The following is a 27,815-nucleotide window of genomic DNA, read 5'->3' as shown; positions in this document are numbered from 1 at the left end:
GGGACAGGGCTTGTGCCTTCAGCAAAACCACCAAAGGCCAAGGGTTTCTGGCCATTTCCCTGCACCACTGCACGCCCTGACAGGTTGCTGAGCACAAGACCCCTTTTCCCTCTCTTCCCCTATGCCCCACACACCCTGGGCAGCAAAAGAAAGGTCCTGGGACTCTGTTTATTATAACATATCCTGTATTTACTGTAAGGGAACATTTTAATAGAGAAAAAGCATGATATTTTAGTAAAAGCCTGTCTGCACAACCCAGCTTTTAATTCAGGCAACAATATTAAAAGCAGTGTCCTTGAAACTCTCCTGGAACAGCGAGAATAAAGAAAAACAATGGCATTCTGTACATGGAAAAGAATGTAAACAATATGTGTTAACCAGTAGTAGCCTGTTAAGCCCTGTGAACCCTGTCGGACCCTATAAAAGTCTGCTAAAGATAGAAATAAACGATGTTTGCTACACCTCTGTGAGGACTCAGTGAATAGTCTGAGAGGTTTTCCATTAGCCTATTGGACCAAAATGTTATATATTGCTGTGGGCAGAAGAAACTCTGACTTTCACAAGCTATGGCTGACTTGTTGCTCCTCTATAAATCTCACGCCTTGATATCTGATATCTTATCGAGCTACTTGCGCAATAAATCATCTCAAAGCATAGTGGTCCCATCCCTCATTTTTCATCTTGACACCAAACGCATCCTGGAGATGTCTGGGGCCATTCATCATTTCTCTGCTCTCCAGCACCAAGGCAACGCACTCTGGCTACAGCTCTGAGCTCATGCCCATGGCAACCATCCCTGGCAATGGGGCTCCATGGAGCTGCTCTCAGGAACACCCCAAGAGCTGGGGAGTGCCCCAAAACTGCCTCAGAAATGTGAGATACCCCAAAATCTCTTCAGGAATGTGAAATATCCCAAAACTCACTCAGTAATGGGCTCCCCCTTTGATCATTATCCCCAAACTTTGGCTGTCTCATTGCAGACCCCACCCCACATCCCAAATCCCAACCCCAACCCATCCCATCTCTGTTGGACATCAAGACCCCCTTCCCAAGCCTTACTTTCCTCATTTCACACCTCCCAAACTCCATCCCACCCAATGCCCATCTCACCCCTCCTGATTTGCATCCCATTTTGCCCAATCCCCTTCCAACCCCTTTCCACTTGATGCCTTTAGAAGGCTGACCTAGAACAGAGGCTGGACAGAGTTAAGTATAAAGTTTATTAAAAGGCCTTAAAGGATACAACTTGCGCAGTACAAGAGCCTGGCCAGGGCTACACCCAAGATGGAGCAAAAACAAATGTCACACAAATGGACAACTGATCACAAGGTCTCACATTTTTAGAAGTTTAGGTCCATCTCCGTATTTGAGTTCATGGTCCAATTAGAGCTTCAGATGATGAAGTCCCATCCTTCCTGTTCTCTCTCTTCAGTCCACACTTGTTCATACTTTTGGACATGGAACTTATAATGATTGTCCTTGGTATCAAGCTAGAAAAGGAATTGTTTCGTCTACCTACTCTGTGAAGAGAGCTCACTAACACTTAATAGGAAGTTCAAAGCTACAAACTCAGGCAGTGCAGAATATGAAAAATAGGAAAGCTAAAACTTAAGACATCACACCCTGAGGAGCTGTGGAATCCAGGAATTCTGGGTGGGAATGAGTACTTTTCAGTGGCATAGAGTGGTTTTGAGGTGACAGATTGAATCCTCTCATCTCTTTGAGTGACAAAAAATAGAGAATACTACAACAGATACTCCCGCAGTCCCCAAATCCTCCCCATTATCTCCTTGAATCCCAGATTCCCTTAAGCACTAGGAAAAAGTGAGGCTTTAGATGCCCTTGATGAATTTGTAGACTTTTACCCAAATTCTGTCTGTTTTAAAGGGATGAAGATGAATTAAAAGAATATCAGGGCCAAATCAAAATGACCATCACCCCAGTGTGTTCCCAACACAGATCACTGGGAACGTGGGTCATCAGGGCTCTGCCCAACGTGGGTCCTCTGATGGGGGATGGAGCTGGGGCAGCACATGAAGCTCTTCCTGCACTTGGGGCACTCGCAGGGCTTCCCTTACCGGTGCATCCGTTGGTGTCTGGCCAAGTTAGACCTGTCTGAGAAGCTCTTCCCACACTGTGGACACTCATAGGGCCTCTCCCCAGTGTGGATGCGCCGGTGGATGGGGAGGTTGGAGTTGTGCTTGAAGCCCTGTAAGAGACGGTCCAAAGATTCCCTCATCTGTCTCACAACCGTCTCAAGGACAGAGACTGAGACCCTGAATATCACAAGGGACTTGGTTTGGGGGTTTGGGCCTAGCTGAGATGGATGTTTGCCAAGTGATTGTTTGCAGGAGGTTGCACGGTACACTGTCCTCGTTCCTGCTGGTGAGCAGAGGCTTGGTAACCTGCACAACGGGTTTTCCACGACTCATGGCTCTCATTCCTGCTGGTGAGCAGAGGTTTGTGCCTGGTACCCGGTGCAATGGGTTTTCCACAACACCTTGTCCTTGTTCCTGCTGGTGAGCAAAGACTTGCAAGACATGGATAGCTCTGTACCCTACACCTGCTCCCTGCGCAATGGAATTCATCACAATGATCATCAATCTCATCTGGTTTTGGCCCTGCACCCCTCGCTTTGCAAAAGACTATAAAATTATACCCCAAACTCACCTTCTTTTGAGATCTCCCCAACGGACAGAAGACTCTGCGTCGTTGGACGGCTGAGTGGACTTCGACGTTGGTATCTATAATCCCCTTACTCTCTGTTCCTTATGCCTTGCTTTCTCTTCTCTTTCCCTCTATCGCATATTAGTGCTGATGAGCACTCAATAAACTGTGTTTTCTTGTTTAAGTCCTTGGTTTGCTGATAATCTTTTGTACTCTAAGACCGGCTAAAAGAACCACATCACCAATCCCACCTTGCGGATCGTGACATAAATTGGCATCACAGACAGGATTATGAGAGACAGAAGGGGTTGCAGGTTGTTGTGCAGTCTGTATCAGGGGAAGGACGTTTCGCTTCAGCCGCACCTAGCCTGCCACGCTGGTGAGCAGTGTCTAGAAAGCAAGGGAGGCGACTCGAATTTCTCGCAAACTGCACACGCCCAGGTGAAAAGCACCCCTACACTCATTTGAGGGCTCTGTCTTCAGAATTTTACGCGGGATCTTTGAGTACAAAAGGTGGGACTTACTGTTTTTTTATATGTTGACTGCTTGGTGTAGCGGAGAGACAACCTGAATTTTAACATAAAGGTGTGCCTCCCAAGCATATTTGGTCTCTCCACCCACGGCAGGGGGGAACGCAGCGTTGGCTGTGTCTGATGTAGTGTGACTGAGTTTTACCTCCCTGTAGTGGTTCTGTGTACTGTTATGTGTTTTTGATGAATTTTGACTGCTTGGTGTAGTGAAGAGACAACTTGAATTTTAACATAAAGGGGTTCCTCCCAAGCAGATTTTGTCTCTTCATCCATACAGGGACGCGAAGGGTGACATGGCAAAGGCTGCGTCTGTGCGTAACTTAAGTCTTACCTCCCTGTAGTGGTACTGAACCCTTCACACACACAAACATGAGTGAACACTCTGAAAACTCTAGTATAAAAGATAAAGCTGCATTCATTGCTTTGTTAGCAAAACACAATGCTAAGCCCTCCCCAGCTGGGGAAGAATGGGCTCAAAATAATTGGTTCAACCTGGAAAATGTAACTGATAGAATTTGCTCCCTGCAACATGAGGCAAAGTTCAAATTTGGCTGTAATAAAACCATAATTTGTTCTGTATTGGGAGCTTGCCTTACGTCAGCTGTAGAGGCTCGCACGAGACGAAGGCAGGAAGAGAATGTAATTATACAATACCTACAAAATTTAGTTGAAAGTTTGAAAAATGAAATTAATTTCTTACGAACTGCTCTGAGTGAGGAGTGTGCCAAAAATTCACAGTCTGCTGATTCCTTTAAGGAGTCGTTGGAAAAAGAAACTCCTCAGATAAATCACATATATCCTCAAGCAGAATTACATTTGGTAAAAAATTGTGGCAAGAACTATTGCTCCCAAATAAGACCTTTGATTAAAACAGAATATAACTATATGTCGTGGTTTTAAACCACTAACTAAGAAAATTACTTACTTCTTGCTGTGAGATATGGATTAGAATAAGAGCAAAACAGGCATACAACTTAAAAGGGAAAAAAAAGAAAGTTTATTGACAAACCACAATAATAAGAACACCAGAATAAACTTCTAGAAAAACCTTTCCATCCCCTATCTACCCACTATTCCCTTGTTCACATGACAACAGAGACAAAAACTCTGGAACTCTGATGGTTAAAACAGTCCTAATTCTTGCTAGTCTTTTTACCAATCTTTATAGAGAAACAGAAGTTTCTTCCTGTTAATTTATGGAGTTTCTCACAAGAAAACTATTTTTGTTATAGTTTTCTATTGCCCTAATGTTAGCTGCTCAGAGCTGCTATTATTAGAGTTCACTCCTCCCATTCTCACATCACTCTGAAGTGTGTATGGGCCATGAGTCTAGAGATAGCATTTTTAAGGATAAGTTATTCAAAGGCAAAAAAAGTCTTCTTCATCTGTTTCTGTGAGCTTCACCAGAAAACAGTTTTCTCATGGCCTCTCAGGGCTTCAAATCTCTCAACAGTTTTCTCATGGCCTCTCAAGGCTTTTAATCTCCCAGTACTTCACTATACTATAATTACTCTTTACTCAAATTTACACTTCGAACACTATTCCTCTCTAGATCTTATATCATGAATTAAAGGAGTTCTTTTCAAGACTTCATTGTCCATCTCCATAGTTTTAACAGGGAGATATTTCAGCTTAATTAAAGCATCTTCTTAATTCTCTACCTTTCTTGAAGCTTCTTTTCTTTCCTGTCACTGGTAGTTTATAAAGTCTCTTTTCATGTTGATCTCTCTCTCTCTCTCTCTCTGGATAAAAAGATTAATCCGCAAGTCTCATCTGGGTAATTAAAGAGTTAAAATCTTGCCCAGGCTTTTGTAGATGGTTTGGGGATCTCTGCCGAACAGGAGCTGGAGCCGTCTGCGATGGAAGGTTCCTCATGGCTGCTCTGGAGCGTGTAGTCGCTGTTCTAACCAGCTGCAAGTCCAGGGCCTCTCTCCTTCTTCACTGGGCAGTTTCTAGTGAATGTAGTTACAGCAAAACCTGCAGCCGAGCCAGAGATCGGCTCGGCCCGGCCCGGCCCGGAGAAAACCTTCCCCAGGCCCCCCCATCTCCCGGCCGGGAGACGGGGCAGGCCCGGCCCCATCCCCGCCCGGCCGCATGGCCTGGGCAGGGACGGGAGGCCTGGAGCTCCGCCACCCTCCACAGCCAGGAAACAAAGAGAACCCAGAGAGCTCTGCTTTTACATTTTAAGGTAGGGTTCACAAGTTGATCCCACTTTTCAATGGCCTAAACTGCTGTCAGTTCCCAGCAATGACCGATAATTGGTCAGGAGAAAAGACTCCAAGCACTTCCCAGCAACTTCAACTCCCTTAAAGTAACTCCATGACACCCAGCTGAGGTGCATGTACACTGTAATAAATGAAATTCAGCCAAATTTATCAATAACAATTTTATTGAAAAATTTGCAAAATCAAATTATGAAAACAGCTACAATCACGGTCAGCTTTGAGCTCAGGATCGGTGCTGGGTGAACTCTGAACCAGCCTTTGTCACACTGATTCCCCCAAGTTCACCGCCTGTCTTTTGGAGAGATGAGTTTTGATACAGTTTTTACAGCTTGAGGCTGTGTAGTCTCAGTTTTTTCTTTCTTCTGAAGTTTGTTGCATATTCTTATTTTCTGTTGGTTTTTTAACTAAGTTTCCGAGAAGGGAGGAAAAGTCTGAGTAGATTTTATGAGAGCTGAGTACTGAGATGCACGGTCCGGAGAATTTTTCTGTTGAATTGTTAACGAAGGTTCCGAGAGAGGGGGAGAGTTACAGGAACTGGGTATTGAGATGCACAGTTGTCCTGGGGTGATTTTACCTTTAAGATATGTTCGAGAGCTGGGAGGAAGTTGAAGCTGGGAGAGGCTGATAAGAGTTCTTCCTCTGACCAATTATTGGTCATTTCTGAGAATTGGCGGTGGTTTTAACCATTGAGAAGTGAGATCAACTTGTGAACACCACCTTAAGATGTAAAGCCAGGGTTCTTTTGTTCTCTTTGGTTTCTGGCTTCTGACGAGGTAACAGGGCTCTGTCTCGGCCTCCTCCCTCCCCTCCAGGCTGGACAAGGCCACAGAGGGTGGGGAGGGGGGAAACGGAGCCGGCCTGGCTTGGTTTGCAGTTTCTGCTGCTGAACTGAAACCTGACACCATGAACATCTGCAGCTTTCCAAGACTTTAACTCTTTTACTACCTGGATGAGACTGACAGATTACTCCTTTTTCCCAGAGAGAGAGAAGGAGGAGAAAGAGAGAGATAACGTGAAGAAGACATCATAAAACCGTCAAAGACAGTGAAGAAAAGAGTTAAGTTTTAGATGGGGAAGAGAGAATAAAGAGATGCTTTAATTAAGCTGAAATATTTTTCTGTTAAAGCTATGGAGATGGACAATAGTGTTCTGAAAAAGAGCTTGTTTAATTCAGAGTATATTGGAAGGAATAAAGTGGTTCAAAGTGTGGATTTTGAGCAAAAGGTGGAGTAATTGTGATACAGTGAGGTGCTGGAACAGAGGGGAGAAGTAATAGTTGAAGATTTGGGGCCTTGAGAGGCAAAGAGAAAAATTTCTGTTTCCAGGGAGGCTCACAAAAACCCATGAAGAGAACTTTTGCCTTTGAATCCTTAAAAATGACATCCCTAGACTCATTTGACCCATAACACACCTCAGAGCAATGTCAAATGGGAGGAGAGAACTGATGACAGATTTCCGGGCAGCTGACATCAGAGAAATAGAAAGCTGTAACAGAAATAGTTTTCTTGTGAGAAACTCCATAGATTAGCAGAAGAAAACTTCTGTTTCTCTACAAAGACTGATGAAAAGACTCTAGCAGGAATTGGGACTGTTTTAAACACCAAAGTTCCAAAGTTTTTTGTCTCTATGTTGTCATGTGAACAAGGGAATGGTTGGGTAGTGGGGGATAAAAGGGTTTTCTGGAAGTTTATTCTGGTGTTCCTATTCTTGTAGTTTTGTTAATAAACTTCCTTTATTTCCTTTTAAGTTTTAAGCCTGTTTTGCTCTTGCTCTAACCCATATCTCACAGCAAGAAATAAGTAAGTTTTCTAGTAATTTTTTAGTTACTGCTTTAAAACCACGACAATGTGAAAGAACAATTCCTCTTCTTGGTTTAAGACCAAAACTGCAACATTTAAAGTTGTTTTATTAAGCCGTGGAGACAGAGAGAAGACTGTGGACTAAGGCAATGGCTGAGGTTGCTGTATCTTAAGGAAGAGCTGTCAGTGCCAAGTTGTTACTCAATTTTTTGCTGCTTTGGGCAGAATATTCAAAAGATAGACAACTTCTGACAAGCAGTAATCCTTTCCTTATGCCCCAAGTATTTGGATGCTTCAGCACATTTATCACAGCTGCCAAAACTGGATTCACAACCTGTGGGTTTCAAAAGGAGAGCGAGATTTTGCCTGTTCTTGCTTTGGGAAAAGGGCAAAATATTCTCATTCCTTCTTCTCTTTCTTTGCCTACATCTTTTTCACCGACTTTTGACTGGACTCAGCTCAGTGATAAACCATCCACAGGAGCAGCCAGGGCTCCTTGTGGCTCTTTCCTAGTGAGGAAGCTGTGCTGAAGCCACACCTCCTGTAAAATGCACTCAGCATTTTACATACTGAGCTTTCCTGTCAGCCTCCCACATCTCAGCCATTCCGTGCTGGGAAATGACAGACAGGGCTGCAGAGTGATGGGGGGAGGAGGGGAGAGGAGACAGTGCTTCGTTTAATTATCCCACTTCAGCCTGATTGCTGCAGTGGTATCTTAAAAGTGAAAAGATTTGGAAACTAGATTTCTGGTAATTAGCATTGAGAATATTGTAATGCCAGCAGCCAGCCTCTCTCACCGAGGATTTACTTCTCTGGGATGAAATTGCCAGGCTCTCACATCCTCTGATCTCCTCAGAGAACCAGCTCTCACACGTGCTGGCAGACAGCATCTCTGGGCTCAGGATCAGGGGCAGGTAGCAAAGAGGGGACTCTGTCTGTCGGGGCTGGGGAAGATCCATCTCGTCCTTCAGGAGGGAGCCCACGCTGCCAGTGCTACAGCAGAGTGTTTGCAGGCACTGCTGTCACCACATCCTGATGTGAAACTGCTGCCATTTACTGCCCTGGCTGAGGCTGGGGTCCAGCACACATAATAAGAGAGGAGCTTGAAGCAAGTAGTCAAGAGTGAAGGGAGTGTGAGTGTCAGATATTGATGATCCAGCGTGCCCAGTCTGCAGCTACACTACTGGGGGAAACCGAAAGAAAGTATCACAAAAGCAGCAGGCATCACAGATGGCCTTTCACTCTTCAGCAGAGAAGACATTTTGTCTTCTAAAATCTTACCTCTGATAGTTTTTCCCATCTGAAAACTATCTGGGCCAGGAGCAGCACCCAGGGACCTGCCCTGCCTGGGGGAACTTATACCTGGATCTTATAACTAAGTATCAGAAACAAGGGCACACACTCTGTATTCCAGACTCCAACATTTTATTCTTATTCTTAATTTTCCATGTTTTAAGTACTACTATGTCTTCATCTACTTCAGCTTCTACCTCTTCTTCCTAATATTCCTATTCTTATTCTTTATCATTTTTTGGTTTCTGGAGGGTCTTACATTTGGGGTGGGGGGGGAGGGGGGGGCAGGGTTTGGGGTTTTTTTCTTTCCTACTACTACTTCCTAAACACAACTTTCTTTTCTTTTGTTAGAATTGTGTGTGTTGCAGTCCAGCAGGCCGCCATCATGTCCTGGGAGCAACACCTCCTGTCTGTGTCCATTCCTCATGGCCAAAGGGCCACAGGATCAGCATGGAGTCCTTTCCGGAGGAGAGGAAATGGCCTTGGAGTCCAGCAGGGAGGAGCTGGAGCCAGTGTCCCTGCAAAGGGCCAAGAGCCGTGTGGCTGTGGCCCTCGGGGACCCGGTGCAGGAGTGCCGCTGGCGGTGCCAGGCTGCCACTGGGAGCCGATGACTTTCCAGGTGCCTTCCCGGCCGGACGATGGGCCGGGATGTGGCGCTGAGCCCCGGCAGCGAGGGTCCCCCTTTGGGTGCCGCTTTGGGCTGCCGTGTGCCCTCGGGGAGCCGCCCCAGGGGTGCTGCGGAGCGGCCGGGGCCGACTCGGCCCGCAGGGCCAGCGCAGGCCGGGGCAGCCCGTGTGGCTCCCTCAGGGCGCCGGGCAGGCCGCGGGGCAGCCGCCATCTGCAGCCCGGCGCTGCTGGCAGCGGGTGCTGATCCTGTGGCTGTGCCGCCAGGCAGGGGCAGTGGAACAGCCCCCGCAGCCCCCGCAGCGCCCACAGCGCCCGCCTCAAGAGCGAGCGGCCTTTCCTGTGGGGAAGCGGCTGCCCAGGAGAAGAGACATTTTCCACCGTGGCTTGGGCTGCCAGAGGGCCAGGCCCAGCACAGAGTTGCTCTTGCGGGCACAGCTCGGGCTCCTGGCACTCCACCCAAGCTTCTCGAGGGACAGGCAGCAGGATTCCCTCTTGGGCTAAATCTGCCAGTCTCTGCTGCCTGGCCTCTTCTCCTTCCTCGTGCAGCTCCAGGACGCTCACCTCATCCCAGTCATCGTCCTCCCGCTGCCAGGCCTTGAGCTGGCTGCACAGGATGTCGCAGTATTCCCTGCTGTCCTGAGCCAGCTCTCCATCACTGTCATCATCCCAGCTGGACCTGGAGGATTTTCTCTTTGCTTTGCCTCCAGTCACCTCCTGGCCATCCTGGCACAGCTCTTGCTTGCGACAAGCTTCCCAGTCCAAGAGTGCTCGGCGGCTCGTGCCTTCTCCTGGGGACAGCCGCTGCTCAGGAGATTCTTCCCAATCTGAGAATTCCTGACAGTGATCGCTGTCCGCCTGCCACGGCTCCTGCTCCCTGCACTCGTCCCACTCGGAGACAACTGGGGAGGGCTCTTGCTCCCTGCCCTCATCCCAGTCCCGCAAATGCCAGTAGCTCCCCCATACTTGGACCAGCTCTTCCTCAAGGCCTTCATCCCACTCAGAGAGCTCCTGGCAGCTCTGGGCTTCTCCTGGGGACAGCTGTGGCTCAGTGCAGGCTTCCCCTGGAGTCCCTTGCTGGAACTTGTTCATTTCTCCTCAGCAGAGCTCTGGCTCTTCCTCAGCACAGGACTCCACGGCTCCTCTCCTCCCTCTGCTCGCCCTCTCAGCCTCCTCCTGCTGCTCCCTCAAGGCCTGGGCTCTCTGTGAGCCGGGCCAGGGCCTGTGGGGCTGGGACTTGGGCTTCGCCTTCTCCTCCTCCGTGCCTGCAGTCCTCTGGCACACACAGGTACCTGGACACAGCCACTGTCCTGGGACTGACCCAGGCCCCACGAACCCTTTATATACCCCCCAGCCGGGGCGGGGCTGTGCCATGTCACAATGGACTTTGGGCACCGCAAGGTCCCGCGTCACCACGGCCCCTGACACACCGTGCCTGTGTCACAAAGGGCACCCCAGCACCCCGTGCCTGTGTCACAAAGGCCACCTCGGCACCCCGTGCCTGTGTCACAAAGGGCACCCCGGCACCCTGTGCCTGTGTCACAAAGGCCACCCTGGCACGCCTTCAACAGCCCAAGGCACCAGGAGCGGCCTGGAGCAGCCCAGGCCTTGGGGGATTGCAGCCCCTTCTTCTGAGCCGCTCCTTCAAATGATCAGGAGTGGCTGGGGCCAAGTGAAGGTGCAAAAGGAGACCGTGTGTGTCTTCGTTTGAAAGACAGGGGCCTGCTAAGGGAGGCAGGAGGCTCCTTTGCAATGGAAAATGTAAACCCCCTCATTCCCAATTATTATCCCTTTGAAAGGCATTCTCTGGCAAAGATAGGAGGACAGGAAGAACAGTTTGTGCTGCTTTTGCATGAATTGCTATTTGGTGAGCAGGGAAGAAGCCCCCCATGGAAATGATTTTACTGAGAGGAGCTGCTAAGCGAGAGCTGCCTCTGTGCCAAGCAAAATCCAAGAGCTGGCTAGCTGTGGGAACTGACTACCTATTAAAGCATTTAAAAAGCTGGATCCACCTCTGTGAGATAGACATTTTGCAGACAGGCAAGCCAGGGAAATCTCTCTCTTGCTTCCACATTTGAGGAGGTACCCGGCTGCCGGTCAGGCCGGGCCCCGCTGCACTGCGGCCCTTGCAGTCGTGCTGACAGTGGCCACAACAATCCTTAAAGCTTCAGGGTCCCCTGACACCCGGGCAACCGAGGAGGAAATTAAAGGAGTGGGTTCACTGGAGTCCCCAAAACCAACTGGAATAGGAAAATCAAGTAGGGATGAGGCCCATAAAGCCTGTGCAGCACAGGAGCAAAGTGCAAAGACCAGGCCTAGGGGCAGACACAACAATATCTAGGGGAGGTGTGAGGGCACAGTCTGAGGGCATGGGTCCAGACACAGACTGGGGTTAGAAAGATGAAAAATACTGCCACGAATTGCAACCAGTCAGGGGAGAGACACGGGAAGATTCTAGAAACATAACTTTCAGTGGGGTGACTTGATGAACGTATGAATTGCCATCAAGCCTTTGGCAAGTGCTTCCCAAGGCTTGAACTCAAAGCCTGCTGCTTCAGGGCTGAAGTCTTTCTGGCCCTGTGTCCCAGAAGGGCTGAATCGCACAGGCTCGGCCTGGCGGGGCCGGGCTGGCCCCAGCAGTGACCGGGTGGGGACGGGAGACTGCGGGACCCCGGCTGAGGCTGGGCCGGACCACGGCTGCTCACACCTTGCCGAGCCTAAGCCGTGCCCCGCTGCCGGCCCCCGCTGAGCTGGAGTCCGCTGGGCTCCGGGAGGAGCTCCGGGTGGGTCCAGGCCCCCTCGGCCACGGCCCGTGCGGCACACGGTAATTGAAAGAAATTGGCCAGGAGACAAAACTCCTGTTTGATGCCTTTATTAGGATTCAGCTCTTGGGGTGGCGGGGGCCTGAGGGGTTGTTTGCATCACGGCCATTCCCACACTGTCAGCTCCAAGGAGGAGACACAATTCAGCTTTGCAGCACACACTGCAGAGCTGGGGCTTCCATCCTCATGAGAGTAGTCAGGGACCTGTCATCCTGGTTTGCTGTCCAGGGCTGTCAGTCCTTTCCGGTCTTCTTAGCTCATGGTGATGCAGGAAGATGGTTTCTAAGCAGGTTTAGGTGATGCAGGGAGATGATCTTGCATCATAGCTTGCTCAAATATGTTTCATTGTCCTTTTATTCCTCTGTTAGCTCGTTGTTTTGGTGTCCTGCACGCCTTAGTTTGCATTTTACTCGGTTACACAGCTTCCTGGGTGTTTCTTTGTTCTAGTGTGGCACAGCGACCATGGGAGTTGCCTCGTTCTGTGGCACACCTTTCTAATGGGTTGCTTTTCTTAGTTGGATTTAGCCCCCATGGGAGCAGCTCTGTTACAAGGTAGCAGGGAAGTAAGGGGAAAGGGTACAGGAATGTCTCATAAGAACCTTTAAAACACTTCAGAAACTGGTAAGTAATTAACATTACTAATAACCATCAGAGTAAACAAGGGGTACAAGGTTTACAAATGGGATAAGAACATTAACTGTACATAACTAAACACAGTATTTCATCCGGGGTGGATTTCTTGAGAGATTTTATTCATGATACCTCTCTTCCCCTATGCCCTGTACACCATGGGTAGCAAAAAAAAGGTCTTGTGAGACTGCCTATTATAACTATATGCCTATGTAATATGCTATATTTATATACATAAGGAAAAAAAAAATAAAGGAACAATGCTAGAGAAAAGGAAAATTGCTGCTCTCTCAGGTGGTGCCCAGCAGACAGAGCCTGCCAGATCAGCTCTCTGCAGAGCTCCAGCAGCACAGCCAGCCTAGGCCCGACAGACAAGGCCGTGTCCTCCATGCCCTGCGTAGCTGATCTTGCAGGTTATCAAAGACGGAATATCGAGCCCTCTCTATTGCCTGTAGGATGTACAGTGTTTGAATTGCCAGGTTTACAATGGCAGGGCTGCTGCCATCCACCATGTTCACAAGGGCTGGAAGAGAGACGAACAGAGCCACGGTCAGATCCCAGACCTGTGAGGGCCCACGGATAGCCCCCTGCCAGGGCCATCCCAGTCGGCTCTTGCCATGGCCAGCAGGGAGCAGGGACCAAGGGGATCAGCCTGAAGCTGCTGGCCACGAATGCCCCATGTGCCCCTGAAATCTCGGTGTGCTCTTCTCACGCCGCCCCTCATCCACACGGGGAGCAGAGCCCTCCGCAGCCAGGCCAGGACTTGCAGCTCCACCCGCCAGCCCCACTGACAGCCCGCTGCCCTCACTCACATTTGTAAATGAGCTGCAGCTCTTCCTTCTGCCCCCTCAGGAGCCGCCCGGCTATCCCTGGGAACACAGAGCCTGTCAGGGCCCCAGCGGCACAGCTCCCTGCCAGCGGCGCTGCCAGCCCTGTGGCCACAAGGCCTCCCGCCCCGGCAGGGCTCAGCCCGGGCCCTTGCCGCATCCTGACTCAGCCCAAGGGCACGGCTGCCAGAGGCCGGCAGCAGCAGCCCCGAGGGCAGCCGGGGCTCCAGGGCGCCGGGCCCGGGTGCCGCTGCCGGGGCAGCAGCCGGGGCCGGGGCCGAGCTGCGGCGGGGCGGGGAGGGAGCCCGGGCTTGTGGCTCACCGATGAACCTGATGGCCGCCTCTTGCAAGGGCTCCTGTGGGCAGTCCAGGTACGGCAGGGCCCGGCGCAGCTGCTCGGCCGCTCGCCTCTCATCCTGTCCCAGCTGGAGAGAGAGGCAGGAGGGAAGGGTTGGTGCGGGCTCTGCCTCTGCGGCCAGCCCCGGCCTCCCGTGCCCACCCAGCCCTGAGGCCCGGCCAGCAGCCGCTGGCGCCGGGCTCTGGAGGGGGCAGAGGGCCGGCTGCTGCCCGGGGAGCCGCGGTGCCGCCCCTGCCCGCAGCCCCAGTGTGGGGCTCCATTGGCACCCGGCTCGGGGCCACGGGAGCCTGGAGAAGAAGCCGTGTGGCCGGCTGCGGCACTGGGCAGGGGCGCAGCTGCCAGCCCCACACACCGAGCGCCGGAGACAGGGGGCTTCTCCAGGCTGAGGCTGGGCCTTCCAAGCCGTCCTTACCAGGCACTCGGTGATCGTCCACAGCTTCTTCTTCTTCACTGGTCTTTCCAGATCTCTCCTCTTCAGGAACTCAGCCGCACAAAGCAGCGTTGCCCAAGAAGCCTGGAGAGCAGCAGAGACCCGCAGATGGCCCCACAAGCCAGGACACAGGACCCGCATTTGTGTGCCAAGGCCTGGAGGAGGCTGCAGCCGGCAAGGTGCCAGGGCAGGAGGCGGCCGAGCCCCGTGCCCGGGTGACAGCAGCAGCCCGGGAGTCCTCACCTCCGCCACCTGCTGGTTCTCGTCATGGCAGTGGAAGAAGAGTGGCAGCAGGCTCTGGTGCACGTGTGACTTCAGGGCCTTTTTTTCCTTTTCCGTTAGAACAGTCATCAGCGATCGGAAGAATAATATGGACACCAGCTGCACCTGGCTATTATCCTATATGAAAGGAAGGAAAAAACACCTCAGCCCTGTCTGCATGGGGCTCAGCAGGGCGCAGGTGGGCAAATCCCCAGGGCACCAAGTGTCTGGGCAGCACCCAGTGGCCTCGGCTGGGGGCACAGAGTCTTACATGGTCAAAGAGTGGCAGGAGCGCCTCAGCCAGCTGCAGAGCCATGTGGCTGGGTATCAGCATGTCCTTGTCCAAAACTATAAAGCTGAGCACCATGATTGCCTTCCTAACTATCTCTCCATCTGCATCCCACAGGAGCTCCACAAGACTTTCAGTCAGGCTCTGCATTTTTTCAGCCTGTGTGGAAGACAAGTCTGTGAAACCCCACCCTGCTGCCACAGGGCCAAGAGGCCAAAGGCCTGTCCCAAAGCACTCAGGCAGCTAAAGCAGGAGGCAGGAGAGCTGGGAGCAGCTGCCTCGGTGCCCGAAGCCCAGCCGAGCCCAAGTGACTGCGTTCCCCAGCACTGCTTCAGCCACTGCCCACTTCTCACCATCGAGGGATCATCAATCAACTTGAAAAGGGCCCTGAGCGCCAGGTGACGCTTGTCCCTGCTCTCGCTACTCAGGTGCCTTGAGAAGATTTCCAGGACTCTGTTAGCACTGCGTTCGCTCAAGTCCAGGTAGTCCAGGATCTGAAAGGCACAGGGCAGTGACAGGGGAGCCAGCTGGCAGGAGCCCAGAACCAACACAGGGCATGGGCACCATCCCAGGCAGCTGCAGCTGTGAGAGGGCAGAGAGGTGGCAGGCAGCTCTGCAGGGAGGCAGTTTTGGCCATGGGGCTCACCTCCACAAGGAATGCCAGGGCAGGCAGATCCCAGCGTGCCTCCTGTGTGCTGAGCAGCTGGAGCAGGTAGGGAACAATGCGGGAACACAAGGGTATAGAGGCAGACAACATCTCCCTGCCAGGGTGAAAACGTAGCCAAGACTGTGAGCCAGGGGGACAAACATCTCCCAGGACTGATTCACAGAGTTCTGATCTTTGAGCAACATCCTGCAAGGGGACCTGGGCCCTTGGGGAGGTGACTCCTTGTGGGCACCCGCTTCTCCCAGCCTTTTCCAGTCTCCTTAGCTGTCCCTTGGTGACAAGGCCCTCTGGCCCACAACAGTGGGGACTGTGTTGGGAAACTTCAGCACAGGGCACAAATGTCAGAGGCAGTGGGAAGAAGGGGGTCTCACCTGGCCAGCAGACCCACGGCATAGTGGTGGGTGTCAGAACAGAGCAGCTTGTCCCAGCCACGCTTGTGTTCCATTTCCACCACCACTTCCTCACGATGCATTTGGCAGAGCAGGGACTTCAGGGCCTGCACTGCAAAGCTGTGTGCACAGCAAAGCCCAGGTCACACTGGGAGCACTGGCTCCTGCCGTGGAGACATGGCAGGGACAGGAGGAGTGGGATAGAGCACCTGTTGGGGCTGATGGCAAGGCCGTGTTGCTCCTGGCATCCCTTCCAGAAGGCATTTAGATCCTCTGGCATCTCCAAAGTGCTGAAGAACACTTGGAAGAGCAGATGCACAAAGAGGCGGGGGAAATGCACTGTCACTACATGTGGGACGCAGGGCATCTGAAGGATCTTCCACATCAGCACAGTTGCCTGCAGAGGACAGAGAACCCAGAGACAGTGCTCAGTGCCGAGGTGTCCGGGTGTCAGGGCCTGAGTGTGGCAGGGAGAGGTCAGGGGAAACCCTTGGGGAGCATCAGGCCTGGTGCCCCTGAAGCTGCCCGTAGGCCAGGTTTCAGCCTGGTGCCTGAGGCAGGGAGATGCAGTGGGGGAAGGAGGAAACAGAGCTGCTGAAGACACGGCTGGCCATGGGCTGAGCAAAGGCCAGTTGCAGAAACTCACAGCCGGGGCAAAGACACCCGTGTTGTCTCCATCAGAGGTGCACGTGCTGTGCTCTGGCCAGTTCCCCAGCACATCGAGGACTATCAGGTATGCCTGCTCCGCTGTCCTGGGCGAGCACAAGATCGTCTTCCACATGGTCATAGCAGCTCTGTGGGGCGACAGCTCTGTCTCACGGGGGTCTCAGACACATCCCCGTGGCCTGGGCAGCAATGGGGAGCTGAGCTGGCTGCCAGCTCTGCCTCTGCCTGCTGCCCCTCGCCAGCAGCAGCACCCAGGCAGCCCAGCCCTGCGGGGACAGGGCCCAGAGGGGCCATGGCATGGCAGCAGGCTCAGGGGCCGATGGAGCAGGGCTGGGAAAGGTCCCAGGTACACAGGGCCCTGGAACTCTCTGTTGCTCAGACACCTGGGCAGGGCTGTGCAGGCTGATGGGCTGGGGAGTTCTGAGCCCTCTGGGCACGTGGGCCCCGTACCTGTCACACGTTGGGGCCACACGCAGGAGAGCAATGACCACATCAGTGGGCTGTGCCTCGCTCAGATCCAGCAGGGTCCTGTTCAGCCTGTGCTCAGAGAACTGATTGGCCATGAGCCACTGGTGGATGTACCTCACCATGGCAGGCACCTGGAGAAAGCACAAGGGGAGACTTGGAAAGCTGCCAGAGGGAGTCAGGAATGTCCCCAGCTTCCCCAGAGAAGTGCTTCCCTTGTCACCACGCTGCAATGGCCTCAAAGGCTTCGAGCGATCAACAGGTGTGGCTTGGGAGGCCAAGCGATCCCTGGAGGATCAAACCCTGGCCACAGGCTGCTTACTTGCTTTTGACTGTAAAAACCCTCCTCTACAAGCATATCCAGCAGGGCAGCAGTGGCCTTGGTGTTGAAGATGTACGAATATGGTCTGACCCCAGTGGCCATGGCACTGGTCCCTTCCTCCCGAATTCTCTTGATGAAGTTGCAAACCAGCTGTAGGAGAAGGGCAGGAGATGGAAACATCAGGGATGTTCCATGGAGTGCTCCAAGCTCCACTGCTGGGCTGAGCAGTGCCAGCAGGCCCAGCCCAGGTGGGGATGGCTGCAGGTACCTGCGCTGTTCTGTGGAAGAGGCCACGGGCAGGCTCCTGCTCTTGTGCCTGGTCCATGGCTGCATCTGGCAAAGAGCAGCCAGAGCTGAGGGGCTGCGGGAGAGGCCAGAGAACACAGCCCAGCCCTGCACTCCCCAGGCAGGGACAGCCCTGGGGTGGCTCAGGGGATGGAGCACAGCCACTGCTGGGGGGGCAGCACCAGTCCCTCTTTTATCCTGTCCATGGGTGTGTCTCCACAGGACAGGGTGGGATGGGATGAGATGGGATGCAATGGGATGGGATGGGGCCAAGATGGCCGCAGGCACCAGCCCTGTGGCCCAGCTCTGCCACTCACCCTCCTCCAGTGGCTGGAACTGCTGCACCTCTTCAGTCTCTGGTCCTGGGGCAGCTCCAGGGCCTTCTTCCTCTTCCTCCTCCTCCACCCAGGCCAGCTTGGGCACTCTTGGGGGTCGCTGCTCCGTATCTTCTTCAGGACTCTCCCATCCTTTCCATAGGAACAGCACCAGGGGATGGCATGGCATGTAATGGGATGGGGCCAAGCTGGACACAGGCACTAGCCCTAAGGCCGAGCTCTGCAACTCACCCTCCTGTGGTGCCTGGAACTCCTGCACCTCTTCAGACTCCTGTGCCAGGACAGCTCCAGGGCCTTCTCCTTCCTCCTCCTCAACCCAGGCCAGCTTGGGCACTCTTGGGGGTCGCTGCTCCATGGCAGGGACTGGATTAATGGCTACTTGCAGGAGAGATGGCTTGGGAAAGCTCAAGTCAGCAAGTCCTGCAGTCGTGCCTGGAAGGCACCTGCAAGACTGAAGTCCTGGCAAGACAGCAGGACAGCAAGTCCTGCACTTGGGTCTTGAGGGCTCCTGCCACAAGGACAGGAGGCTCCTCGACAGGGATTGTGGTCTGGTTTCAAGGGCAGTGACTGCAGGGATGGGCGATGCCTCAGAAAAGCTCCAGGTCACCAAATCCCACAGTCTGCCCTTGAGAGAACCTTAAGAAAAGAAGCCTTGGCAAGGCCACAGGTCAGCAAGTCCCGTGGTCTGGCCTCGAGGTCACCTGTAGGAATAACGGCTCAGAAAAGCTCCGGGTCAGACACAAACGAGTGCGCTGTGCGGGGGCTCCTCACAGCACCGCTCTGCCGCGTCCTGTCCCGTCGCGTGCACTGGGCACTGTGGCATGGCCCTGTCACCGCCAGCTCCTATGTCACCACATGTCACAAAGGGCCCTCTGACACCCTGTCCATTTCCATCCCATGGTGACCATGTGTCACAAAGGGCCCTTGCACACACTGCCACCTGCCCTTGGGCTGCCCCCATCCCCCCCAAAGTGGCCCAGGTTGGAAGGAATCCCTTGCCCAAAGTGTCTAAGACAGCCCAACAGGATCTTTAGGAACGCCTCAAACCATCAGCAAACGCTGCCCTGCTCTGCAGGCTCAGGGCAGCAGAAGGAGCCCCCAGGGCTGCTGACGCAGCCGCAGCAGGAAGGGCACGGGGCCCGTCACAGAATCTGGCACGGCCTCCTTGGGACATGTCCCGGCTGGTGGCCATTCTAAATTCACAGGTGTGACACAGACAAGGAACATCTGGGCCAAGGCACGAAGTGTCCACTAGAATGTATTTTAGCACATTAGAAAGACTTGGGAGGAATCCCAGAGGGTCATTTTTTGAAGCAAAGTGATCTGATTAAATACTGTAACCAACGGTAGGCTTGGTAAAAATTAGAAAGTGGTGAAAATGGACTGCCTAATGGAACTTTAAATGATCATCCACTGTTACAGTTGATGTTATTTTTAAGAAAAGAAGACAAATGAGACCAAGTGATATGTGCAGACACATTTTTTTACCCTGAAGAATAAACCTGAGTGGCACAAAGAATATGGCTTTGATTTAGACCCCCAGGAGACTTTGGTCCTTCCTTTGGAAAGAGATAACAGGTGGAAAATAAAGAGATGTTGTTCAGCATGTAGTTTAGGGCAAAGATGTTTGAAACTGGCAAAAAAGCACGAGGAAGACACTGTTATAGATGTCCAAGACTCACAGCCGAGTTATTCCAGGCCAGCTCTACCTTCCCCCTCAAGCAACCAGTCCTCTCCCTCAATTAAATGAAAGTGAGAATGAGATGAATAATCCTGGTGAGGGAACAAGTTTGGGGATGCCAGTGACAACATGTACAAGGAATAAAACCAAGAAAGCTTTGCCTTTAGTCACCCCCTTAAGGCAAGCAGTGGGTCCCACAGGAGAAGCTGTGTGGGTGAAGATCCCCTTTTCTACTGGTGACCTGAATAACTGGCAGGAAGAAGTTCATAATTATAGAGAAAACCCTAGCAAAGTGGCAAAAAGATTGGAGTTAATAGTCAAGAACCGAGACCCAGACTGAGGTGATTTCATGATGACAGCGCTAAGGAAAACAGATAAGGAGTTGGTGATGAAGATGGTCAGAGCACATGTGCAGGGAGAAATTGCTAGTGGAGCCTTACAGGGTACAGTGGACCAGTTGTTTCCTATTGTAAACCCTTTGTTGGGCCCAAATGATGCCAAGAACTGTGAGATGTTAACTAGATACTGGGAACTGTGGGGGCCGAGGAAGCAGCCAATGCTGTAGCCACTCTCCCCTGGAGGAAAAGCCCATAGGAGGCTTTCAGTGACCGCTCTCCCCCAGAGGCTACAGGCCTCGATGGGGAGCTGTCATTTTTACAGCCACACGTTAAGTGGTTCCCAACATGTCTTTCCCCCTGTATGCATATTATTTTTACTCTGTTGGCCCTTCCCCCTTGTTCCACCCCTGAATCCTCAGACCATTGTCCCTGTTGCTCCACCCCACCCCCTGCTTTTCCCATATAATCCCTGCTCTCACTGAGCCTGGGCCAGTTGTTGTCTCTGGGACCCTTCAGGAGAGAAGAATAAAGACCTCCTTGGAACCCCACACGGTGCCTCCCGTCTCTTTTCTTCGGCAGCACCCGAGGAACAGTGGCCATTCCAAAAGCCCTTTGAAGGGCTCGCAGCTGAATCCCGGGGGCAAGGCAAGCGTGCCTGTGCACCCAGGGGAAGTGCCACAGGAGACGCTTCCCTGGGAAGGTCGCGGCACCCTGACCACCTCCGCTCGCCGCGACAGGTGGGGCCCAACAGGGAGCTCTGCCAGCGGTTCCCTGGTTCCCTGGTTCCCTGGAGAAGCGTCTCCTGCAGCACCAGCTGCAGAAAGCAAGTCGCTCTCGGGTCTGTCACTTCCCTGAGGAAACCCCATCGCGTTTTAGCAAGAGCTATCCAAGGGGACACCGGGACCCTCCTAGGACCATCCGGGGAGTGAGGAGAAGATTTCCCCAAGGACTAGCCAGTGGGTGACACCACACCCAGCAGTTTTGGTTCACCCAGTGGAGGTGGAAAAAGATGCTAAAATCAGGATTTGGCCTTTCTGGGAGGGTTTTGGAGACAGTTTTATACCCACGGGGAACAAAATCCTTCCTGGTTTTAACAAATCCTTTTGGAATGCTGCACATGACTCACCTGGGCTGGGAGAAAATGGGAAAACATCTGGGAAAATCATAGATTTCCCACTTAACAGCTCCATCCCTTTGGAATGCTGCACATGACTCACCTGAGCTGGGAAAACCTGGGAAAATCCTGGAACACACACCTGAGGGAGAGGTTTGTTAATCCTGGCTCATCCCAGGAACTTCCATTCCTCAATCCAGAAAGGATGGGTTAGGGAGACCCCCAGTCTGGGAGTGCCTATGACACCTCCTAAAAAAACGTTTCCTTGCTTTTCCAATTCCAGAAAGGAAATTCCTGTATTATTTTTCATCAGGAAATTGGGTTAATTAAATTAGTGCAGGCTTTTCCACCAGCATTCCAGTCCTTGTCATTCCAGCAGTTCCACTAATCCCTATCCCAGGTGCGATTCAGAGGGTTGGGATTTCCTGGTCCTGAGCAACAACGTCTGCAGTGGCACAGGAAACTCACAGCTCATGGGAACAAACTTTCTGTGTGACTCCAGAGGCCACGACAAACCTGAGTGGTTTCCCTCCCATCCCCCAGCCCTTCCTGGCCCCAGGGGCTGATGGCATTTGTGCTCCTTCAGGTTCATCTCCCCACAGCACCATGGGGGTGCTGACGCCTGCTCTGGGCAGTGCAAACAGGGGCTCCTGAGCCAGTGCTGCCGTGTCTGTGCCTGCAAGGATGCGGCACCTCTCTGAGCTGGGGGAGAGGCCAGGGCTGCACAGGGGGGATGTTGTTGGCAGCTCCATGAGGACGCTCTGGGACGCTGCCCTGGGGTGTCCAGCACAGTGGGGATGGATCAGCCCCTGCTCTGCTGCTCCTTCCCATCTCTCCCAGGGACCTTGCAGAGCCCCAGCCATGCTGTTTGCCCCCAGCCTGCCCACGGCCACCCTGGGGCTGCTCACGGGGGTTTTCTGTGCTGAGCTTTGGCCTGGCCATGTTCTTGAGAGAGCCTGGGCAAGGAGCCTGGAGCCCCCAGGCCCTGCCCTGAGGCGTCAGCGCTGCCCCAGCAGTGCCCATGGCCTGTCCCTGCTGCAGCCCCGGCACTGCCACCCCCAGGGCTGTGCCCGGCCCCGAGAGCACTCAGGCCCTGCAGCAACACCAGGGCCAGGAGGGCAGCGGGGCAGTGGCACGGGAGCAGCACTGGCAACACCAAGTGCTGCTGCTCCTGGGCACAGCTGCTGTGCCAGCACTGATCTGCCCCCAGCTCTGCACACAGACACTGCTGCTGCAGCTCCAGAGAAGGGAACAAAAGGGGGATCTCTGGAGAAAACTTTGCTGGGAGATCCTCTTGTTCATTGAAAGCCACCAAGAGTGCAGCGCCTCATTGACACAGTCTGTGGCCTCAGGGATGGTGGAGAGAAACAAAATGAGAAATGGCACAAATAATAACATTGCTTTGTGGACAGGATTAAAAAAGGAAAACACAGAAAACCTCCAAAATTAAACCAACAGGAAGTATCAAAGGTGATTTTTATTATAAGTGATTTTCAGAAATGTTCCAGGAGTTTAACGTTTCCGAAACCATCCAGTCATCATTCTCCACACTGCAGCCTTGAGCTCCTGGTTCCTCAGGCTGTAGATGAGGGGGTTCAGGACTGGAGGCACCACTGAGTACAGAACTGACACTGCCAGATCCAGGGATGGGGAGGAGATGGAGGGGGGCTTCAGGTAGGCAAATGCTGCAGTGCTGAGGAACAGAAAGACCACAGCCAGGTGAGGGAGGCAGGTGGAAAAGGCTTTGTGCCGTCCCTGCTCAGAGGGGATCCTCAGCACGGCCCCGAAGATCTGCACATAGGAGAAAACAATGAACACAAAACAGCCAAGTGCTAAACAGGCACTGAATGCAATGAGCCCAAGTTCCCTGAGGTAGGATTTGGAGCAGGAGAGCTTGAGGATGTGTGGGATTTCACAGAAGAACTGGCCCAGGGCATTGCCATGGCACAGGGGCAGGGAAAATGTATTGGCTGTGTGCAGCAGTGAATAGAGAAAGGCACTGGCCCAGGCAGCTGCTGCCATGTGGGCACAAGCTCTGCTGCCCAGGAGGGTCCCGTAGTGCAGGGGTTTGCAGATGGACACGTAGCGGTCGTAGCACATGATGGTCAGGAGGAAATACTCTGTTGTGGCATAGAAAACAAAAAAAAATACTTGTGCAGCACATCCTGCGTAGGAGATGTGTCTGGTGTCCCAGAGGGAATTGTGCATGGCTTTGGGCACAGTGGTGCAGATGGAGCCCAGGTCAGTGAGGGCCAGGTTGAGCAGGAAGAAGAACATGGGGCTGTGCAGGTGGTGGCTGCAGGCTACGGCGCTGATGATGAGGCCGTTGCCCAGGAGGGCAGCCAGGGAGATGCCCAGGAAGAGGCAGAAGTGCAGGAGCTGCAGCTGCCGCGTGTCTGCCAATGCCAGCAGGAGGAAGTGGCTGATGGAGCTGCTGTTGGACATTTCCTGTGGCTGCACATGGGGACCTGTTCATGAAGAAAAAGAGCAGTGACAAATCAGGAGAGGCTGGGACTCACCCAGCCTTGTTCCTGCTCTGGGAAAATCTTCACCCAGGTCCCTGCCTGTGCTCCAGCTGTGCTGTCTGAGTGTGCCAGGAGCAGCCAAGCCTGTGCCTGGGGCTCTCCAGGAGCCATCCCTGCCCTGCTGCCCTGGGTTTGTGGCCATGCAGGAGAGGGACAAGGCTGGAAATTCAGGATTTGTCAGAAGAATCACTCCTAATGCAGAAGGGCTTGTTGCCATCTGCACACACACTTCTAAAATATGGCAGGATTTGGTTTTAGGAATTGTTTTACTGCCCAGAGATCATTCCTGGTTCTCTGAGGTCAGAAATCCCCAGCATTTCTGCTGCACTCAGAATTTCCCACTGAGAGATGTGAGAGGCAAAGGATTCCCTGTGGCTTAGGGAAGGTGAGGGGCTGGATGGGCTTGTTCCCAACTGCCCTGGGTTTGCACCTTTGGCTGGAATCAGAGCACAGTCACACTCCTGTGTCACCCTGGCATAAACCAGACCCTGCCCAGAGCAGAGGGATCCCTGAATGTCTCACCCTCTCTAAAGGTCTCTGGGCAAGGTCTCAGCACCCCCCTCTGCCAAGGACACTCACGGCTCCCTTGGCAGAGCCAACAGCATTTCCTCAGCTGTGGCATCTCTGCCCTTCCCCGTGGGACATTCAGGGAACTCTGAGAGGCTCTGGCACAGATTTGCAGCCAGGAGGGCAGCTCAGAGCTTGGAAGGACACAGCAAGGAGATCCCCAGGTGTGCCCATGATGGGATCTCAGGGAGGGGGCTCAGCTCATTCCCCTTTGCCATGGACTGCTTTGCCCACAGCCCCACAGGTCACAGGGAAGCTGGGACACCCCATTCCCATGGACACACCTGCCTGGCAGCAATCCCAAGGGCAGGGCCTGACTCAGCTGCTGCAGATGCCAGAGCCTCCCTGAGAGCCCCAGGTACCAATGACAATATCAGAGCAGTGCATTTAGGCTGTTTAGGAGGCTCCCAGCAGAGACTGAGCACTTAAACTTACAATTCTGGCATCTCTGTAAATGTTCCAACATTACTTTGCTGTTCCTGGTGTGTTCCTTTCAACTCAGAATGTTCTGTGATTCTGGGATTACAATTCCTCTTCTGCTTCTCTCATCCCCTTTGTTGTCTATAATCAAAAGAGAAAAAAAAAACCCAAACCTTTGCAACAGTGTTAGAACAGTAAAGTAAAAACCAGACCTTTATTGGAAACTTCCAGGTGTCCCAGTGGGGTTGAGGCACACCCGGCCCCTTATTTCAACAATTTATTAAGATTGATTAATTAGGATATTTAACAGAAACATTCAATAGGAGATTCAGCTGCCCCAGTTACACACCCCAGGGTCAACCCACTGGAGTAGGTCCAAGGGTTTCTTTGCCCCACTTTCTGTTATGACTGTTCATATTCTGGTTAAAAAACAAAATGTTCTTCTTGTAGCTCCTCTCCCTGATGATAAGACTATACAGTATTTCAGAAATCTATTTAGAAGATGAGATTATAGTTCTAAAATCTAAGAGAAAGGTTAGGAAACATACCAGAATTAATTAATGATAATAGTTATATAAGTATATAATAGTAGTTTAATAGAGTTAATTAAGGATTATCATTTTATAACTACATAATAATAGTTTACAGATCTAAAAATATATTAAACATATATAAAAAGCAAAAATCTTTTTGTCATCATCCCAGCTTTCCCACCCTGCTTAAAGCAAGAAATTGAAAACAGTCTCAGGAAAGCTCCTGATCTTTACAGCAATTCCAGTCTCACCTTCTTTTGGGAAGTGTCCTCCAGAGCTGTGCCCAGGCAGGACTGGAGCTGGGAGCAGCCCTGCCCCACACAGCCCCTCTCAGCAGCAGCCCCTGCCCTGCTCAGGGTGGCTCCTTCCCCCCACAGCTTCTCCCCAGCGCTGGGAGCAGCTCCCCGGGCCGGCTGAGAGCTGTCCCTGGCAGGCAGCAGAGTCCCTGCCCCAGCACAGCGCCCTGGGCTGCAGGACCCTGCTCTGCAGGACAGCCCTGGGCACCCCTGGCTGCTCTGCACAAGGGACAGGCAGAGCATGTACTCACAGAGTCTGTAGGCACTGGGATGTTCCAGCTTGAGGAGATGCCTCCAGGAGCTGCAGCTGCATTGTCCTGCAGCCAGAGGCTTCCTGTGTCAAGGGCTGGCAGGGATTCTGCCCCAGGCACTTCTCAGCACCTTCCCAGCCCTGACTGATTGAAGCTCTCTGTGCCTCTGGGCTGTGCCCAGGGTGGCTGCAGGCAGTGCCCCAGCCCTGCTGGGCTGGCAGAAGAGCTGCTCAGCAAGAGAAATGTGCTTTTGAAGCTCTTCTTGGTTTCCAGGAGCTGCCTCTGTGCCAGGAGCCCGGCCCAGCTCAGCAGCACAGACACAGCAGCAGGACTTTAATGAGCCTCTTGGGGCTTTGTGCTGAGGCCCTGAACATCAGTCCCTGACAGGGAGGGGAAGAAACCTCTCAAGAACTCCAAGTCAGAATCCAACTTCGAAGTTTCTTTCACTTTTAATGGGTCCCACTGAGGGATGTGACTGAGAAAGTGTCCCCAGGCCCCAGGCAGAGCAGAGAACTGGAGGCACTGATGACAGCTGGGGACAAAGAGAAGCCAAGGCTTGGTGCCCTGGGCCACAGCAGCCAAAGCTGTGCCAGCAAGGGCTGTGAGAAGACACCTTGTCCTGAGGCCCTGGGGCCTCCTGGCACAGCCCCAGCAAGGCTGGCCACTGTCACCCCCTTGGCCTGCCCTCAGCATCCCCCCTAGCCCACATGCCAGTGGCCTCAGGGATCTGCTGGAAGGAGTCCCTGGGGAGCCTTGCTCAGGAATGGCCCTGGGGGCTCCTTCATGCTCCCAGGGACTGCAGCTTTTTCAAAGGACTTTGGCTTTTGCCTTGGAGTCTCTGAGAGCTTTGTGCAATCCTGGCCTCCAATTATCTGCTGTAATTAGTCCCTTGAGAGCCTTTGTCAGTAACAGCACTCAGTGGGGCTCATTAATGCTTCAAGGTACTTCAGGTTCTTAAGGCACTTTCCTTTTTCCTTCCCACCCTGAGTCTCTGAGAAGTTTGTGCAATCAAGGCCCCAATTATCTGCTTTAACGAGTCCCTTGGGAGCTTTGCATTGACACTCAGTGGGGCTCATCAATACTTTGAGATACTCAGGGCTTTTTCAGCTACTTTGGATTTTCCTTCCCACACTGAGTCTCTGAGAGGTTTTTGTGCAATCCTGGCCTCCAGTTCTCTCCTCCAAGGAGTCCATGAGGAGCCTGTGTTTGGGATGGGCCTCAGTGGGACCCATTAATGCCTGGAGACACTTTGGGTGTTTCCTCTGACTTGGACTCCTGGAAAGGTTTGTGCAGTCCCTCCTCAGGTCCTGAAGTTGAAGGGCTCAGCTCCAAATGCACCACGGGGCTCATTAGGATCAAGCAAATCCTAACAAACCATGGCTGTGCCTTGATTTCCCTCTGGTCTGGTGCAATTCTTGGGAAAGTTTCCTACAACAGTTATGGAGAAATAGTTCAAAGAACTTCTAGGAAATATGTATTCCTATTTTAAAGGGTATATTTTATTCCTGTTCTCTTTAGAGCAGAGGTGATTGCAGCATTCAGTGATGGATATTGATCCAGGGTCTCTCCTAAGGAGGTCTGGCCAGCTCAGAGAAGCTGTGCCTTGAGGTCTGACCCAGTGGGGACAACCTTGCTCCACATTCCCCAGCCCCATCCTGTCTCTCCTCACTCTCCAGGGACCTGCTTTGCTCACAGAACTGGCTGCACTCAGGCAAAGAGGGGTTTTCCTTCTTTGATTTTAGCAATCTGAAACTGCTGAGTTTCCCCATGGAAAACAGACACCCTCCTCAAGTGTGTGCCAAGCCCAAGGTGCCACCAAGGAGGTTCCCCTTCCCCAAGGCAGAGCCACACAAGGAATGTTTCAGACACACAGGGAGTTCTACAATAAACACAACCCCAGAGTTGTCTGAAGGCAGAATTAGAGCAGCTGCTGAAGGACAGACAAGCTTTGAACTCCTTGCAGCTGAAAGCACCAAGTGGGTTGTTGGGAGGTGTGTGAGTGAGGCAAGAGTGAGGGAAGGGAAATGCAGAGAGCCCTGGAAGTGTTTCTGTGTAGACAGGCTGCTGCAAGGGCAGCGTTGGACTTCTCTGGGGGGAACTGTGAGGGAAGTTGGGGCAGAGTGACCTCCCCAGTGACCTCGAGATGTCACACAGCCACCAGGGATGTCACATCCCACTCAGTGGTGTCACACAACCTGCCCTGGGA

At 52.6% G+C, this 27,815-nt stretch overlaps 4 protein-coding genes across 4 annotated transcripts in view; 1 reads left to right on the top strand and 3 right to left on the bottom strand.

Moving 5' to 3' along the window:
- The window catches only part of LOC111922621 (uncharacterized), an 813,543-nt gene that overhangs the window by 270,794 nt on the left and 514,934 nt on the right, over positions 1 to 27,815 (bottom strand). The window lies entirely within an intron of this gene.
- The window catches only part of LOC111945726 (uncharacterized), a 555,958-nt gene that overhangs the window by 429,436 nt on the left and 98,707 nt on the right, over positions 1 to 27,815 (top strand). The window lies entirely within an intron of this gene.
- LOC147645310 (uncharacterized) lies at positions 8,397 to 18,686 on the bottom strand. The gene is made up of 15 exons (XM_086874739.1): positions 18,116 to 18,686; positions 17,867 to 18,016; positions 17,533 to 17,597; positions 17,265 to 17,414; positions 16,928 to 17,076; positions 16,021 to 16,605; positions 15,794 to 15,931; positions 15,402 to 15,516; positions 15,109 to 15,249; positions 14,738 to 14,914; positions 14,449 to 14,604; positions 14,128 to 14,289; positions 13,740 to 13,842; positions 12,964 to 13,113; positions 8,397 to 8,404 (listed from the first exon to the last, which is right to left on the bottom strand). The coding sequence occupies exons 1-15, from the start codon at positions 18,237 to 18,239 to the stop codon at positions 8,397 to 8,399; spliced, it is 2,373 nt and encodes a 790-aa protein (XP_086730865.1). The 5' UTR covers positions 18,240 to 18,686.
- Positions 22,118 to 26,449, bottom strand: LOC147645309 (olfactory receptor 14J1-like). The gene is made up of 3 exons (XM_086874851.1): positions 25,610 to 26,449; positions 24,545 to 24,670; positions 22,118 to 23,485 (listed from the first exon to the last, which is right to left on the bottom strand). The coding sequence occupies exons 2-3, from the start codon at positions 24,573 to 24,575 to the stop codon at positions 22,530 to 22,532; spliced, it is 987 nt and encodes a 328-aa protein (XP_086730977.1). The 5' UTR covers positions 24,576 to 24,670; positions 25,610 to 26,449; the 3' UTR covers positions 22,118 to 22,529.

Source organism: Cyanistes caeruleus, unplaced genomic scaffold, assembly GCF_971803275.1.
Source record: "Cyanistes caeruleus unplaced genomic scaffold, bCyaCae1.hap1.1 HAP1_SUPER_30, whole genome shotgun sequence".
NCBI lineage: Eukaryota > Metazoa > Chordata > Aves > Passeriformes > Paridae > Cyanistes > Cyanistes caeruleus.
This window is presented reverse-complemented; position numbering and strand designations above follow the sequence as displayed.

Bases quoted from the DNA above. Each gene is read 5' to 3' on its own strand.
- LOC147645309 (XM_086874851.1), bottom strand. From the start codon at position 24,575: ATGTTGGAACATTTACAGAGATGCCAGAATT. The intron at 23,486-24,544 runs GTAAGTTTAAGT...CTTCATGAACAG, and splicing joins TTTACAGAGATGCCAGAATT to GTCCCCATGTGCAGCCACAG.
- LOC147645310 (XM_086874739.1), bottom strand. From the start codon at position 18,239: ATGGAGCAGCGACCCCCAAGAGTGCCCAAGCTGGCCTGGGTTGAGGAG. The intron at 17,415-17,532 runs GTACCTGCAGCC...CTTCTCCTACAG, and splicing joins TCTTCCACAGAACAGCGCAG to CTGGTTTGCAACTTCATCAA. The intron at 16,606-16,927 runs GTACGGGGCCCA...GTCGCCCCACAG, and splicing joins GTGGCCCCAACGTGTGACAG to AGCTGCTATGACCATGTGGA.